Here is an 18,087-nt window from a genome sequence, read left to right on the forward strand (position 1 = left end):
ACCTAGGGACATATCAATATCACTTTTTAAAAGTGTGTTGAATTGTCAGTGTGTTGGTTATCGTGGAACCGGGATTGGGTACATGCAAACTAAACAAACCAACCGAACAAGGCAGATGTAACTCAATGAAGTGAGCGGTTTATTTATCTGACTATGGTATGGAGTCTATGGAGAAAAAATTGACAGATTGTTTTGAAAACGTCGGTGTTGTGTTTTTAGGTTAAAATAAACTCCAAGTAGTACGTTAACAATATTTACTAGTGTATTTATAAATAATGTGTGTAACCTTCGAGTAACATCGAAATTTGATCAATCTTTTGTTATAGGGTAGTGTTTCAGACGTCGCCAGAAATGTCAGACGACGAGGATATAACATTCAACAAGAAGCAGAAGACGGTCCACTATGGATCGCTGGAGGAGCAGGAGAGGGCGCGGCTGGCAGCCATCGCAGCCGCAGTGCGCGGAGACCCCGGGGAGCCTGCGCCCGCCGGCAAAGACCTGGGAGAGATACATGTCTCTAATGGTGAGTCCCCCTTTCTTCATCTCCATTTTAATGCTTTTACCAGGATTGAATGGCTTCTTTTGCCTTCTAGTGGATCAAAACCTAGAGAATTTTAACAATTCATCAAAGTTAATGTGAAAGTCCTATTCAAGTACTGTGAAACAAAAGGCCCATGATCAAATAATAACAACTTGAATAGGATTTTCACATTAACTTTGATGAATTGTTCAAGATCTGTGAAACAACCCATCTTTACTTTTAGCAAATAATAAATCACGTTTCTGGAATGGAGGTGCTAATTTAATTTAATTAAATACATCTATAAAACTTTAGTGTTACATTAGTATGTATCAATAATATGGTTGTTGGAGAGCTTCAAAGCGTCCATTTCCAACCCAGATATTGTGAGTTCAATCCCCTGCTAGCTAATTCACCCATCATTATACAATCAGCATTTTCCGCTTATTATGATGCAGCTAGACATTAAATTATATGAATATAATCCCCCCCATGAAATCAATCAAACTTCCCGCCGTCAGGAACCAGTTTTAAAAGACACATTCGTGTATTGTGTACTTTAGGCATATATTTTGGCACTATTGAAGCGTATTTTGACATTGTTAGCGAATTTAGCTATGTTCTGTAAAATACTCAATCTGGCCTAATAAAGGTTAGCTAAATACAAATATGCTTTCAAACGGGTCATGTTTATTATTATAATTATGTTAACAAACTTATTTTAACTACATTATTATATTACTATAAAACACTTATCAAATTCCATTGTACAACTTTCGATACATCACTACATTTTTCATACTTCTTCATGTGCACCTTTTATCGCTGTATTAATTTAGCTATGTTCTCTAAAACACACAATCTGGTGTAATAAATGTTTGCTAAATACAAACACGCTTTACAACAGACTGTTCATGTTTATTTTTATAAATATCAACAAAGTTACTACACATTGCTGTGAACTACTTTCATAGTACCTTAAGTACTTATTTTGTACTCTCGTTATTATATACAATTATTGAACTCCTTTGTACAACAGAGCTCTTTATGATAACTTGTATTGTTCCTACTAATATTGTTCATACTCAGTTTATTACATTATATCCTATACACTTATTATTGTACTCCCGAACAACTTATCTATAACAATGTATACATGTGAAAGCTTTCAAGGCGTGAATAAATAAATAAATATTTTGGCATCGATATTTGCATGCATATTTCGAGATTTTGAGAATGCATATTTATATTACCCATTATTATTCCAGAGTATATGGAACTTGAAGAGGAGGTGTCCAAAGACAAGCAGGCCCTGCTGGAGGAATTTGAGCGGCGGCGGAAGGCGCGGCAGCTGAACGTGTCCACGGACGATGGGGAGGTGCGCAAGGCGCTGCGGCAGCTGGCGGAACCCGTGTGCCTGTTCGGGGAGGGTCCTGCTGAGCGACGCGCCCGCCTCCGCGACCTGTTGTCCTTGTGAGTTATCTGTCCTTCCCCTATCCACTCCCGCCATGCCATAATCCCACTGGCGCTTTCAACCCATAACCCATCATTCATTAACATTCTACTAACATCCTGCTGTGCGCTGTGCAGGGATACTTGAGGATCTAGACTCATTTTACATAAATTAGATTCATTTAATAAAGAGAGCCCTAAAGGAGTAACCACCCGTTTCGTATACCAGGGTGGGAAAGAGGTGGATAACCTCCAGTCCCACTGGTTCCGATAATTGGAAGCTGTTGGAACCAGTGGCGGCTCGTGACTTTTGGGTGTACTAGACTGCTAATATTACAAAAAAGCATTATTGATGTTGTCGTTATCGTGTAAAAATAAGTTTTTTTGTATTAAGATTTTTAATAAATTTCAGTTTGGCCGTCCGCCGCACGGATTTCCTGAAAATCTTCATACAAAGAATCGAATTTTCTAAAAACGTAAAAGATTTTTTTCAGCTACAACAACATTAATAGTGGCATTTTTTGTAATATTAGCACTCTACAGTCTCTAGCCGCCACTGGTTGGAACTCTTGTGGGGTATTTACACATTTTAAAAACTTTGCTTTGTAGCTAAAGTTGGGGGTCTCCTGCGGCAAAATGTTTTCAAAACACAAACATTGTGTCAGCACCACAATGTTTTTTTATTTCCATCGGCGACGGAAAACGAAAACGTTGTGGCCCCCCCCTGTGTTTTTATTTTTGTTGGATGTTTTGAAAACATTTGCTGTAGGAGACGCGCCTTTAGTAATGCTAATACGCCTTATGTCATTCTCGTTTTGAATATGAAATTATAGGATGGGGATCTGCTGTTTCTAAGTATGTACACAATTCATAAAGAACATACTGAAAGTACCCATAAGAATTCTTTCAATTGAAATTTTTAATAATTTTGATGTACCAAATGTACAATAAAAATATGCTAAAAATATACTATTGAAACTATTCAAAAATCCTGAATCCTGTACAATACCACGTATTCATCAAACTAGATCAAATCACAATGACATAAAAAATATTCCAAGTCATAAAACCGCATTCGACAAAGAAATTACATTTATTTTGCAACAAAACTCCACAACATCCTTCCCCCAGATATAAAGCGAATAGAAAATTTGAATTATTACAAATCATGAATAAAAAACTGGCTAAAAGAGAATAATGAAAAAACTCTAAAACATTAAAAACGACATAGAAAACAAATAAAACTGAAATGAATAACTTTAGTGCCTCAGCACAGGTCACCCTAGTGAGGAGGACTAAGAAATACAATTTACTATACATATATTTACTATCATATTTTGTATGTACATTTGTACAATGCTTAAATAGTCAATATAATAAAAAATAAATGAAAAAAGTTGCAGTAGTAATATTAGTAATATTTCTCATGGTTTGCCATACAACATATATTTAAGATTTAGAATAATTATTATTAGAATATGATGTAAGTATCATTAAAATAAGTTTTTTTAATAATGAAATGCTAATTAATTGACTTATAGCCTCGGAGAAGATGCAATCCACAAGCGCATGGAGGAAGAAGAGGCCCGCCTGCAGCAGGAGCGTGGCCAAGAGGGCACCTGGTACCATGAGGGCCCACCCGAGCTGCGTACAGCGCGCCTGTGGCTGGCCCGATATTCGCTGCCCCGTGCCCGGGCACGTCTGCGCAAGGTTGTACACACTTTCTCAAGTCTTATAGTAATACATTCAATGTCTTAAATTTATCTACAAGCACCCAAACAATTTTATTAAAAACTCTAATCGTTCCAGTCGAAGATGTGGCGCCTGTGAGTATGTTGTACCCCACTGTAAAACTAGACAGGCCCAGAGACACATTAGTTTTATTGCTCCAAAAATCTATAATTCAGTATGTTCAACCCTTAAAGAGACCACTCGTCAAAATCTTCATTCATATAAAAAATATATCAAAACTTGGCTCAAAACAGCCAAAATAGATATTTTTTTCTTATAAGTTATTAACAAAGCCATTAATTATACTTACAATTAATTAGCTTTAAGAGTAGATATATAATAAAGTCTGCTATGTGTTTGTTGTATCAATTAACCGGTCAGCAACGTAAGCAGATATACACGATAAAATAACGATAGCAGTCAAGTACAATAAGCGTGTTTACACGTCAACGCGTGTCTCTCCATAGAAATCGTTCTTACTCCGTTATTATTTTAGTTACATCCCTCAAACAAAAACTAAAAGGTCGATTATAGATCAAGCTACACATCACTACCAAGTTGTCTATGGAAATACAAAACAGGAATCTGCTGACAGTCGCATAATTGACACAACATTTTTACCCGCGCAAAATGTCTGCCGGTAGCGCCGCGCGCTTCACATATTAAATTTTTATAAAATATTTTTATATGAAATGATAAAAAAATGAGGTGATAAAAGTGTTTATTACACATATATACAATAGAATAAATATTTTTGTTTACATAATCTGTGATTTTAGTACCATTTTCACCTAAAAACATGACGTGAGTCATTTTTAACCTATTTTTAATGTTTGCGTTCTAAATTTTAATATTTAAAAATGCTAATATTTATTTGTAATATAATAATTTGAAAGCTTATTTTGTAACTTTTCTAAAACAGTTTTTACTATTCGGCTACGTTCAGAAATGTTTCATTTATAGAGCTTTAATTGTGAAGCGGTAATAACAAAAAGTTTTCGTAAAATGTCATTTCGTTAAAGACAGTTAAAGTGCTTACATGGCGATTTTCGGAGGGGTTAATACTTGTTGTACCAATTACTATTCATTGAGCACTTAAATATTTTTGGAATTTTAGTAAAAAGTAACTGAAATTACGGTAAAATCAATCACCATGTACAATATTTAATTTTTATTTAAACCACTGTTTTAAATATCCACATACAAATAATAATGCCCACGCACAGGCCTCGCCTTTGTGGGATTTTTTTGTTACTCTCTTTTATTTTTTGTTATTATGTATGTACCTGTATATATATGTATCAAAAAAATTTTCAAAAAAAAAAAAAAATAATAATAATATGCTATCTGTTTCATCTATAGCTAAAAGAAACAAAGGGAGCTACTTATTTGTTTATTCTTACTGATTTCATTATATGTTTTAGAAATACTGTTAATTTCGAAACATGTCGATTACAAGTAGTAATGTATACAAAGAGATTTTTTTTCATTAAAATGACACAGCAAAGTGAATTTGCAATTATTAAAAAATTTACTTTACTTACCTAATTTAGTAGTTTTGAAAGAACTTAGGAAATAAAAGTTGATTGTGTATTTGCAGGAGGCGGAGGGGAGAGGCGGGACAGTGGCGAGGCAAGAGCTGCAGAGGAGACTGGCCACCTTCGGGCCGGCTGCCAGCCAGCTGGGGGGGCGCAGGCCACTGGCTTCATGCAGCTTCTCCAACGACTCCAAGATGCTAATCACAGCCTCGTGGTTAGTATGGCATATGTTTCTGAAGATTGCATGATAAAACAGAAAAGTGAAGATAAATAACAAACCTAACCTAACTTGTTGTATTCTGTTTTGTCATTATTTACTGTGTTTATCAGATTACCGTTTTTAATGGGCACTTTTATAACTCCCACCGCAACGGCATGGCAACAATGTTTCATTTCTTGATTTCAGTGTGAGAGAGATGTACGATAATGATTATATTTTCGCTTGCGGGAAGCAGACATATACAGGATGTACATATACAGGATGTCCGGGAGTAAAGTGTGCTTATTTTGGAGAGTAAATAAATAACTTTTAGAGGATTTCAAAAAAACATATTTATCTTTTTTACTTCTAACACCATGTAGAATTTCCTTCCGAAGTTACCGTTCTGCACCCCCAGACACCATGTATACATCGATTGTTTTATTGTCAACAGCTTTTTCACACCAATAGGTAGTGTGGCTCTCCTTGGCCCTGCTCCCGCGCACCTGGCGGCCCCCGCCGACTGCGCAGGACTCCTCGGTTTTTTTACTTTTTTCCTTTTTCGGAAGCAGACATATATACATTGTGTCTCATTTTCAACAGCTCTTTCCTACATACCTTTACGTAGTATGTAAGAAAGAGCTGCAGCAATGTACATGTGATAAAGAATGCACTTTTTGTTAATTCTTAAAAGTGCCCAATGTCTGTCTATTACAAAAGATACAGATTATAATGTTTACTTAAAACAAAACAAAAAGTTCTGGAAAAATGTTTGCCTTTTGTTTTATTTTATGGTGTATTCTCTGCGGGTTGTTTCAATGAGTTAGGTATGTGGTTAATGATTTTTATAAATCAATATATATTTCAGGTCTGGTGAAGTTAAGGTTTGGTCAGTCCCCTCGTGTGACCTGCTGCAGGAGCTGGGCGGCCACGCGGGCCCCGCTGGAGATGCCGTGTTTCGCCCCTCGGCCCTGCTGCCCGCGCACCTAGTGTCCCCCGTCGATCCCACGCAGGTCGCAGAGCCCGATTCTTCGGCCAGGGAGCTGGCCATGGCCTCGTGCGGGCACGATGGCAGTGTCAAACTGTGGAACTTTGCTAGGTTGGTTTGCATCTTCAAATATTCTTATTCTTAATGTATTTTTATGTACAGCTTAACTTTCTTGTATTTTTTTTTTAAGGATCTTTTTTAACCTTCCACATGTCAAGATGCAAATATATACCTTTTTTTACCACAAGGGGTCACTGAAATACCCCACACATGTTATCGTTATTGGGCTATGTTTAGTCAGTTTAGCTATGTTATAGTATTTGTAGAAATACATAAAATAACAATACAATAAATTCACTACTTTATCCCTTGAATTTCGGAGCAGTAAATCTTCAAAATACTAACTGCGCAACAATAACCTTTATGAGTTTTGCTCAAATATCAGAATAAAAACTATGATATATGGTTTTTGCAATTGTTTTTCTGTTTACCAGATAATTTATCTTATTATTCATATATATTTAATGTTTATATTAAGTAAGATGTTTCTTTATATATAAAAAAAATATTATACAAATCTATAAAGTGACTCTATTATCTCTAAATAGTATAAAATAAAGTCGCTATTCGTGTCTGTCTGTTTGTTTCTAAACTTCTCTAAGGATTATCACTATCCTTTAGAGAATTTCTTCCGGAAGGTTTATATATATATAATTCATTTAAATTATATCAATAGAAAGTAGAGAAAAGTCAATGTTTTGTATTTAGGTCGTAAAAAAAAATTTCTGCCACTTTGCTAACGCCGGCTAAGCCTTATAAGATACATCAAAATAATGTACTACGGAATTATGTATCTTGAAAAGGCCTACAGAAAAGTCTGCGATGGTATAGTCTATCTCCTTAGGATAACCTCCAGCAACGCCCGGTGCATGTCAGCTAGTTTCTACATAAATCTGAATACATACCCTACATGAAATTACATTATATTCATGAAATAAATAAGTAGAATCTACAGTTGCACTAGCGCAAGCGATTCTGATTTTGTCCTCTATACAGTTTTCAAACATAAAGGTTAAAATCGCATGGGAAAAAAATTCCAGCGTGCATTCCACCTGTCGAGCTTCGAGCATGGTCTAAAAGTTGTCTTGCACATGTGCTCGGAAAACAGTTGACTGGTTAAACTGATACATGGAGGACAGTATTTCAGAAATTTTGGTTGCCCCTCTTAGCAACGGGATCTATATTCTTAGTTATTTATTTCTGGCCACTAAAAATTTTTTTTTTGTTTTCATTAGTTTTTCTTAATAATTGTAAGTCACTACTATAATGTAATATTTATGTATTATAAAATGTAATAATTTTTTATTAGTAGTAATAGGTTGAGGATAGAAATGCTTGAAATTATATGATTTGCAATTAGCTCGAAGTTAACACCATATTGTAAACATCATCAGGTTCTAATATTTAATAATTTAACCAAATTTTCATTCAGCCCCGACCCCCTTGCGGAGCTCTCTGGTCACGCCCCTCACCGAGTCTCACGCGTGGCTTTCCACCCTTCCGGCCGCTTCCTCGGCACCTGCTGTCGTGACGGCTCCTGGCGCCTGTGGGATGCCGAGGCAGGCCAGGAGCTGCTGCACCAGGAGGGTCACGCCCGCGCTCCCCACGACCTCGCTTTCCAGGGAGACGGATCAGTCGCGGCCACCGGGGGCCTCGACGCATTTGGCCGCGTCTGGGACCTTCGCACCGGCCGCTGCGTCATGTTCATGGAAGGCCATTTAAAAGCTGTCTACTCCGTCTCCTGGTCTCCTTGCGGCTGGAGACTCGCTACGGGATCCGGCGATAACACCGCTCGCGTTTGGGATCTGCGAACGCGACAATGTCTCCACACGATCCCCGCTCACGGCAGCTTAATAAGTTCCGTCCGCTGGCAACGAACCCAAGGCTTATACCTCTTGACAGCTGGATACGATAGCACTCTTCGCCTTTGGGCCGACCGTTCGTGGCAGCCCCTCAACACCCTGCGAGGGCACGATTCGCGCATCATGGGTCTGGATGTGGCCCACGATGACAGTTATGTGGCCACCTGTTCATACGACCGCACCTTTAAACTTTGGGCACCCGAAACTTGATAATCCACATCGTTGCAATGAGGGACCACAAGATGTTCCGTGACAATTCTTAAATGCTACACGATTAAATTAATTTCTGTACATACTTAAATGGTGTATCCATTCTAAAAATTAGTTTGCGAAAAGACTCAAATGAAAAGGATATGTAATATTTAATAATAATGTCTAATTCGGATTTTATTTCCATATTTTAAGCCAGTTTGCGGTTCCAACAAATACCTTCAACTCGTTTTCTGTTTCTTTTGCAATCTCGAGCAATATCTCTTCATACTAAGTAGAAATGTAATACAATGAGTTTCTGAGGAGAGTCCTCAGTTCACTCAAGTTAATGCAGGACTGAACATCTTAATCTTTAATTTATATGTTTTTCATAAAACTACTGACCCTTGATATTTTATAAAGATGTATCCTTTCTACCTGGCGTGGTTGGTTTACTTTCATAATTGCTTTTCATTTCTATACCTCTGTGCTCTAACAGATAGATGGTTCTAAATAATTATTTTCTGTATAATGAAGTACCTTTATTGTGAATAAATCTTGAATTATATATGTATATCTGTTTGTTGTACTTATTCTATTTACCTTTCTACCACGCATACCCGCCCAAGCAATCGACGTCAGAGAACAGGGGGCCTACTCTGTATCTTTCGAATCTTTCCTGGCGCCGGTTTAGCCGCATCACAAACCCGTATTAACTCTTCCCTTACGGTGTTAAAAAAATTCTCGTCCTCCGGTGCTATACACTCGGTAAATTTTAATAAATTGTAATTACTTAATGCAATACATAATCAAAATTATCCTGAGTAACTAACTCATACATAATATTGTTTTTTTAATCATTTTTATGTTTTTACCGAAAAAAATCGTTTTTACCAATCGAAAATACCAGGAGTACATAATGACTGAAAAGAAAAAAGAATTCTTAATTTTTATTAAAAAAATTGTAAAGCGATTTTTTATTCGAGAGTTTAACTAACTCGATTTTTATTTTTTTATGATAAAAAAAAAAATAATCGATAAACTTTATAATAATGATCGATAGGCATAACTACCGATGATTTTATACCATTTTACCGAGCACAGTCGCGCTGTCGATAGCCGACCATATTGATAATGCAATAAATAAGAAATATACTGGCAACACTGAAGGTATTGTTTATGAATTGACATTCCGAAATGTTAAACAGCTACATAAAAATTTAACAAATTGACAATATTGGATTGAAATACTAACCTAAATATGCATTAGAAGTCCGCATTTACTTTTCACAACATGTTATGTGAACAACTTTCTTTCTCCGAATCAACGTAACTTTAACAGACCAACTGATAGTTCAACTCTGTTCGTTAATAAGCAAGTAATTTTACACAACGTACGACATTATTCAAAAAGATGTGTATATTGACAGTTGACCGAAGCTTATCTGATACTATTCTCTGCCAGAAGGTATATGGTGTGGATGTACCGGCAAACGCGAAATCAAATTGTCATATAGAACAGCGTGTTAACGTGCTAATTTTATACGGTCGGCCTTGAGTACCTAGAGCGCGTATACGCGCTGAAGGCGAAACTTAATGCCAAATCACTATTTTGATTAATCTTTATAACGAATTGGTGTACATTATAAATACCAAAAAATATGCTTTTAGATAAATTGAAGGTTTTCCTATCGTTTCGCTTGAGTAGGAATACAAATAAAATAATAAATGTAAACAATATTTTTTTTCAATAGAAATGTATGAGCGCATAAGGGAAACAACTTTAAAAAGTACAGAATACATATAATAATAATAGCTAAGATTATCTGTGACAGTTTCACTTGATTAACTTTTTTGCTTTCTTATAAAATTATTTACAAAATAAATTTAAAAAAACAGTTTTGTGCTTGAATTCGAATGTTTCTAGACTCTGTTTGTCAAGCGATTTTAATGCCTATTACCTACAATATAAGGTAAACCAATAATATACACATTTTTGGCTTGTACCTTCCCCTTAAGGCACACAACCGGTTAATGATCGATCGTGCCAGTCTTCCAGGAACATGAAAAGGTAATAATACTTTTTAAAATATGCCTATAAATATCATATATGCAATCTACACAACTTGAAAGCTACGTATATTGCAGAATCAAATTAAGCAGGCGTCAGAAAAACGCTTTGAACATACTATTCTTTATAGCTCGTTCACCTCCTGTGCTATGATTTGCTCCTGGCATGTGTATATTTTTTTGTGTGAAACCTCGCAAGAGTCCCACCTGCTCCAAAGTTCCATCCGTTTAGATCCAGTGAGACTATGGCAACCCCAATATTGGGTTATGTTGTGAGGCTTAAGGTAGTGAGGAGGGGAAGGAGATGGGAAAGAGAATGAAAGGCGAATTACTGGCAGTAAATAAACATGTACCAAAAGAAAGTTGCGTTAGAGAGGTCAAAGGGTCTCCCTCAACCAGTGTCTTCCGATCCGCAGTAGATGAGCCACGCAGTCCTAAACAAACGTCACCTCTACTAAGTCATCAAACGTAGCGAACCACTTGAGGCAGCTCTTTAAGATTCGCGTTTTAAACTTCTAGCTTAAAACGTTCCATATCCTCATTTCTCTACCGTGTTGTGCTCTACGCTTTGAGCTTTTTAAACTTTGACCTCTAAGCTTCAAACCTTGAGCTTTAAGATTTGATCAATGAGATTTAAGCTTAGCTTTGAGTTTTAAGTTTTTCTAGTTTTAACCATCAAGATTTGAAATTCGATCTGTGAACTTCGTTTCATTTTCTTTCCCAAACTTTGAATTTTCCTTTTCGCTATAAATATCTTCGGTAAACTTTTACCTCTGACACCTACCGTTCTTAATTATTTAAGTATTTTTAAATCAAACCTTTGTTTCAACTTAATGACAATAACAAGCGACGATTTCGGTTGTCAGAGAGGGAAAATAGTGCTATTTAATATTAATTTCGTAAAATAAAGTATGAATTGAAAAATCTTTTATACTGGATATGGCATTTTGGAAGTTGATCGATTTTGCGCGTTTGGTTGATAGGTATTTGCTGCCAACTAAGTCCACTGTTAATATTAAAAAGATTTTTCAAGTTCTGTTTTTATTTCAGTTCTGTCAAGCAACTACCCTATGCTGATATAATAACAGAACTTGAATAGGACTTTCACAGAACCCGGAAATCAACATTGAAATTTGATGAATTGTTCAAATCCTCCGAAACAACCCGTCCTAAGTAATTTAACATTAAAAAATTTCCTCCACAACACAGGTGAACGAACGTGGAGGACAAAATAGAATTTTTTAGAATTATTGTAAATATTTACGCAGTGTACAGGTTAATTCAAATGCGTTCGGCGAATTTAAATGAAGGTGAATGCGGCACCGTTGGCACTAGGGAGGAAACTGCAGGACACTGCAAGATAGGTACTGCAGGACACTGCAAAATGTGTACTGCAGGACACTGCAAAATAGGTTCTGCAGGATACTGCAGCACTGCGGAACCCTGCGGTACACTGCAAGAAACTGCGGGATTATGCAAGACACTGAAGGATAATGCAGGACGCATAATAGCAGGTACCTTGAAAAATCAAACAAAAAATAATACTATGTTTATATCCATTACAGTGGTGTACAGTTCAGGTTGAAAATCCATGACGAGCCATAAAAATAAATTAAAAAAGTAATAAACACATATTTTTCTCTAAATAATGTCAGGAATTACTGGTTCTGTTGACAAACTGCATTGCAAAATAATATCGCACGTTAACGGGGTTTTATTGTAATGCATATCATACAAAATTTTGAAAAAAAGAATGAATACGTGTGTAAAAGATAAATAAAATTAAAAAAAAACTGTTATTTTGGCGAATTTATCTTTTTTGATTACAACCCACCTTTTGCGAACTTTAGCTATTCATTTTACTTATTCAATAATTTTTTTTAACGGTATAGAGGTATTTGTACATACCGCAAAACCATGTGTTATCATACTGCTTGCACCTAAATGCGGTGAAAAATACCGCCTGCATTGCTAATAATATACATCATAATAGCTGATATATTAATTTGTAACACACGTTTAAAATGCACCACCAAAACCACCTTTTTGGTGATGGTGTTGTTACCACAGAGAAAAGAACCAGTACCATTCAAGCAATGGTACCTACGTACTCGGGGCCGGCCCTAAGCAAGCGCAATTGTAGGAGTTCACTCTGGGCGCCAATTTGCCAAGGAGCCAAGCTCTGATAATGCCTAACACCTAATACAATGCCCTTGAGGTTTTTACTAGCCAAGGCGCCGTTTGGCTTAGGACCGGCCCTGTATACATGGAGAAAAATGAGTATTACTAATTTATGAAGAATCTCTTCAAATTGATGGTAATAACCGGATTGTTGGCCGTTTGATAAACGTTTTATTAAATTCCTAATATATCGGAACACGTGTTCATGCACCTGCATTTGCCATGATAATATTTAATGACGAAATACGAAAATATTAGGATTTTTATGAACATGTGTTAATTTTTATGACATCGTGATAACATATTCGTATTTTACTAAAATTTTATCAGCAAACCTACCAATTCATTCGTTGAAGGCCTGCAATCCTGTTTTTAACGGGGTTACAAATAATTTGAAGAGATACTTAATTAATTGACAATTCTCATTTTTCTCCGTTTAACCTACTTTTAATATTTTGGAAGCCAACTTGGTCAGAAAAACACGTATTAGGTAAATATTTATTTATTTATTTGCAAACGTACAAAATAATAAAACATATAGAAAGTACGATACGTCTTACGACGTGAAAACACTTGGATAAAAAAAATGAACATACCATTTATCACAATGTGCTCTACCATATAATACATTTAATATGGATATATAATATTATTAATAGATAGCGAAACATGCATTAAAACCTAACTTTTCTATTTAAGATTATTAACTCCAAACTAGACTGTTGTTCAGAGTACTTACTCGAGGAACTAGGCAAAATATATTATTCCGCAACAATAACTTTAGTACCAACTATGACATATATGCACCTATTTCTCGCTTTCACACACTTGGAAACAAATTCACCTCAAATATCGACATATTTAATATAAGTTTGCCTGTGTTCAAGAGATACCTGAATGACATTTTTATGTAGCATATTTAAAGAGCGATTGCGTAAATTTGTTGTTTTCTTGTAGATATCGTCACCTTAAAGCAATAGTGGGATATCTTCGAAAAATACACTTTTGAGATAAGTATGCAGTTCGATGTAAAATTTTGAGCTCTACATGATGCATTACTGGGATATTTTGTAAAAAAAAAATTGCCAGTGTTACAAGTAAAATCTCAGTATTGAAATGTTCGGTCACTCAGAGCAACACTGAGATATTGATGTTGTCCCACTGTTGCTTTCAAAAGGTCGTTTAAAATACTGAAATAAATTTATTGTCTCACTGTAGCTCTATAGTTTTCAACAAGTTGGGTGATCTTGGAAGAGAAACATAAATAAACTGAAGGTGAATACTGGTCAGGAGTATGTAGCAAAGTCAGGAAAAATACGCAGAGCAAAACAAATTAAGCCTGTACTGTGTACTAATTGTAAATACAAATGTTCTGAATCTGTTTTGGAAGTTGATCGATTAAAATATTTTAATATTTATGATTCCATGAATGCTAGCTAATAGTGGTTATTATTTTGAGAGAGATGGACATAACATACGTATGTGTAAGATTTTTTTATGGCAACCTTAGATATAAGCAATAATACCATAAGCACTGCATTAAAAAAGAAAACAGACAGCTTCCTGCAAAAGGATGATTTAGTTGATGGTGTTATGAATCACATCAACAGCTTTAGTAGAGTGGAATCGCACTATTATCGTGCAGGATCATCTCGGATCTCCAAATATCCAAAAGATGTACAATTTGTACAAATAGAAGTGTGTCTCGGTAGGTAATCTCTATGTTACACACTCTACATACAATTCAATACCAAATTCAATATATATTTTTTTTAACCAAAAAAGAACCTTTGTGGATTTTGTGTATAATACAACTATAGTACTGCAAATGAGATATTAGAAAAAAGAATAATATTCTGAACACATTCAGAATGTAAAGCTATCTCAACAAGAAAAAGATAAAAACATTACCAAGACCACTGATGATACTGTAGTTGCCATTTATGACTTTCAAGCTGTTATGCCGTTGCCAAATGGTAATATATCTATTTTTTTATAAGAGCAAGTTAAATGTTATAACTTCTGTATTTACAATACCAAACAAGACAGGGCCATTGTTACATGCGGCATGAGGGTGTAGCTAAAAGATGCGCAATTGAAATATCTACCTGCGTGTACACATTTTTAAAAGACCTTTGCCAAGGGAAACGGGAAGTGATCTTTTATTCTGATAACTGTGTGGCACAGAATAAAAACAATTTTATTTATTTTCTATGTACATACATGCACTATGAACACTTGATATTCAAATCATTACCCATATATACCTAATTGTTGGGCACTCAGGGAACAAAGGAGACTCCATTCATTATTGCATCGACAGAGAAAAGGTCAGGATTTTAAAACAAGGCCTAATATTTATTCCAACGGAGTTAGCGATGATCATAAAGTGTTCCAAGAAGAATGAACCTCGTTATAAGTTAACAGAAATGGAAACAACGGACTTCATTGACTGGAAGAAGGTATGTGAGAATACTGGAAAAAATTTCTCAATAAACATGGACAAAAATAAATGTATTTGGAATAAAGTTAAGATTTTACAGATCACTAAAGACGAATCGTTAGTTATCAAATACAAAAGCACCTACACCGAGGATCCATTTAATCAGAGCATTAATGTGAGAGAGCGACTAAAGAATGTTCGGAATGAGAAAAGTATAATTCTAGGACCAGCTTATACAGCTCCACCTACAATTCCACCGAATAAAAATCGTGATTTCTTATTTGTTTGCCAAAGTGGTGTTATACCAAAAAAACCTCATAATTTGTTTTGAATTAATTAATACTGCTAATACAGACTGCGATGTACAAGAAGAAAATAACGATGAAGGTTCATTGTAGGTTTCCAGGGAATCAACACATATTTGTTTTATTTTTTTGTTCTTAAAGTTTTCTGTAAAAAAAATTACATACCTTTATTATAAAGGTTTTCTGTTATTTTTGATACATACCTACTTTTTATTCTTGGTTTTCTGTTAATTTTGTAACATACTTTTATCCTTAAGGTTTTTCTGATATTTTTGTTACATACATTATATAACGCTTCTCATAAATAAATTTATAAGCACAAATATATATTTTTTTCATTTTTATTCCACCTTATTATCGTCAATTGTCGTATTGACAAACTATAGGAGTAGGTGGGTGTGTACTGTTGAAAATGTATTTATGATTATAAACATCATGGAAAAACATGCAGAAATAAGAATTATTAATTATTTAAAGCAATTATTAATTATTTAAAGCAATTATCAGCCTGAAACAGTCGTACACATTGAAAAAATCTCCCGAGGAACAATTATTAATTCATTTATCCATCTAAACTCGTAATATTATTACTATGCTACACTGAGATAATTTGAGATGATTACCAAACACTCCACGCAACAGTGAGATATTTCCAGATTTACGTATACTTTGTCAAAATTAGTATGAAAAAATTAATTATTTTTCTATTATTACAATTTTGTGTTGATGTTAAATAATTTACCTCTCTTATACTATATCATTAATCTGCAAGATTAGTTAATTTGATGCTGCTAGAGCTCACGCAAACCTAAAAGTCCTATTATCTCAGAACAGCATTTTTCAAGATATCCCACTATTGCTTTAAGGTGACGATATGTTGTGAGCTTAAAAAATGTTGTTATTTTTGTGTTGATGTTTTAAAAATAAAATCTTCTGTTGTCACTGTATTATGCAGTAAATTATGTAAAATATGTATAATGTAAAAGCTCATCAGGGCGTTTAAATTAATAAATAATTAAATATAACGCAATTTGAAGTTGATCTAAATAACACACGATTCTGTGTATTGGTGCATATAATATGTACAATTCCTTGATTAAACATCACTGTGCAACAGCATTTTAACATGCTTACACCTATTAAATTTTTAAGGGACTAATATGGATGGATAGTGGAAAAAAATTAACAGTTATTCGTAAAGTTTTACATACCTACGGTGTGTTATTTTTAATAAGTAGGTACGTATATTATACATTTCACAAACATGCTGTATGCAAGAAAATCATCTGTAAGTCAATAATATTTTTTGAAGACGTCTAAAAACAAAAACACTGAAAAGTTTTATAAATAATGGACATTTTTCTCACTTCGTTTGGAACCGTGTTTAAAATATACCTACTATTTATGTACAGCAATACCGCACACAAAGTTTTATCGAGAAAGTATTAGATTTCCCTAATTAACGTCTATAATAAGGCCAAGTTTTCTCTTGATAAACATTCCATTTTCATTACATTCTGTAATATATTCATACCAAGGAATGTTTTATTTATATAGGTACATACATAATACATCAAATTTAATATGCTTATTTTAAGACACCGCCTGAGGGAATGATTTTTGAAAAGATCCTTTAAGAAGGTGTGCTGTAATGAAATACAATCCAAAATTTACAATGAATAAAGTCTAGTGAGGTAGGCAACGTACGCGTACATGTATTTATTTATTTGTGGTATTTTAAATAGGTACATTGTTATCTATGTACTAATACAATCATTATACATCAGCCTCACTAATAAAAAACACTTCCCAACCCTTACACGGTGTTGTATAAACACATTGAACAAAGACTAGACAAGCTTAGTTTAGAATTATTACTAATAAAAAATGTCTTTAACTGGCTGCGAAAGATCTGACAACGTCATATTTTGATAGACTGATGCCTGAGATTGGCATCTTGAAAGATTTACGTTATTTCATATTATTTTTTAATGAACTGTCACCGCTTGAATTTAACAAGAATTTCATTGTGATGTTTTTTTTTAATAAATACCTTATGCATATGTAGGTAAATATGAATCAAAGAAATCAATGTTTATATTGCGCAAACGATGAATCCACAATGTCTTGTTCAAGTTTAGTATTGTCTACAATTTTTCTACTTTTGAAGTAAAAATATAAGTGTTTTTCTACAACTTTTATCATGTTTGAAATTAAAATTTATAAATATTAAGATAAATTTCGAATATAAAAAAGACAAATAAATGTTAACAATTTAAATTTAAAAAAATATGTTGTTATCTTTCCATGAAATAATTTATGTTTGTTTAATGTCAGTTTCTATTAGTAATATGTATTTACATACACGGTTGTTTATCAATTGTATAAAATATTCACCATGTTTATTAGTATGGCTGTTTAGTAAAAAAAACATTTGTTAATATGAATAAATCACACATGTTCGCAATTTACGTTCATATTATGTTATAATTTTATTTTTTCTGGTAATTAGCCAAATATCTTCATTGTTCCGTACATTAACGACTTTT

The 18,087-nt window shown here is 34.3% G+C and overlaps 1 protein-coding gene across 1 annotated transcript; it reads left to right on the forward strand.

Annotated features, from left to right (window-relative positions):
* Window positions 1–159: 159 nt before the first annotated feature.
* On the forward strand, window positions 160–9,073 carry U4-U6-60K (U4-U6 small nuclear riboprotein factor 60K). Its single transcript, XM_089640086.1, has 7 exons — window positions 160–239; window positions 327–523; window positions 1,789–1,993; window positions 3,514–3,682; window positions 5,304–5,455; window positions 6,309–6,539; window positions 7,921–9,073. The coding sequence occupies exons 2-7, from the start codon at window positions 352–354 to the stop codon at window positions 8,558–8,560; spliced, it is 1,569 nt and encodes a 522-aa protein (XP_089496212.1). The 5' UTR covers window positions 160–239; window positions 327–351; the 3' UTR covers window positions 8,561–9,073.
* The last annotated feature ends 9,014 nt before the right edge of the window (window positions 9,074–18,087 follow it).

Source organism: Hesperophylax consimilis, chromosome 15, assembly GCF_061612785.1.
Source record: "Hesperophylax consimilis isolate HC1 chromosome 15, BYU_Hcon_1.0, whole genome shotgun sequence".
NCBI classification, from domain to species: Eukaryota; Metazoa; Arthropoda; class Insecta; order Trichoptera; family Limnephilidae; genus Hesperophylax; species Hesperophylax consimilis.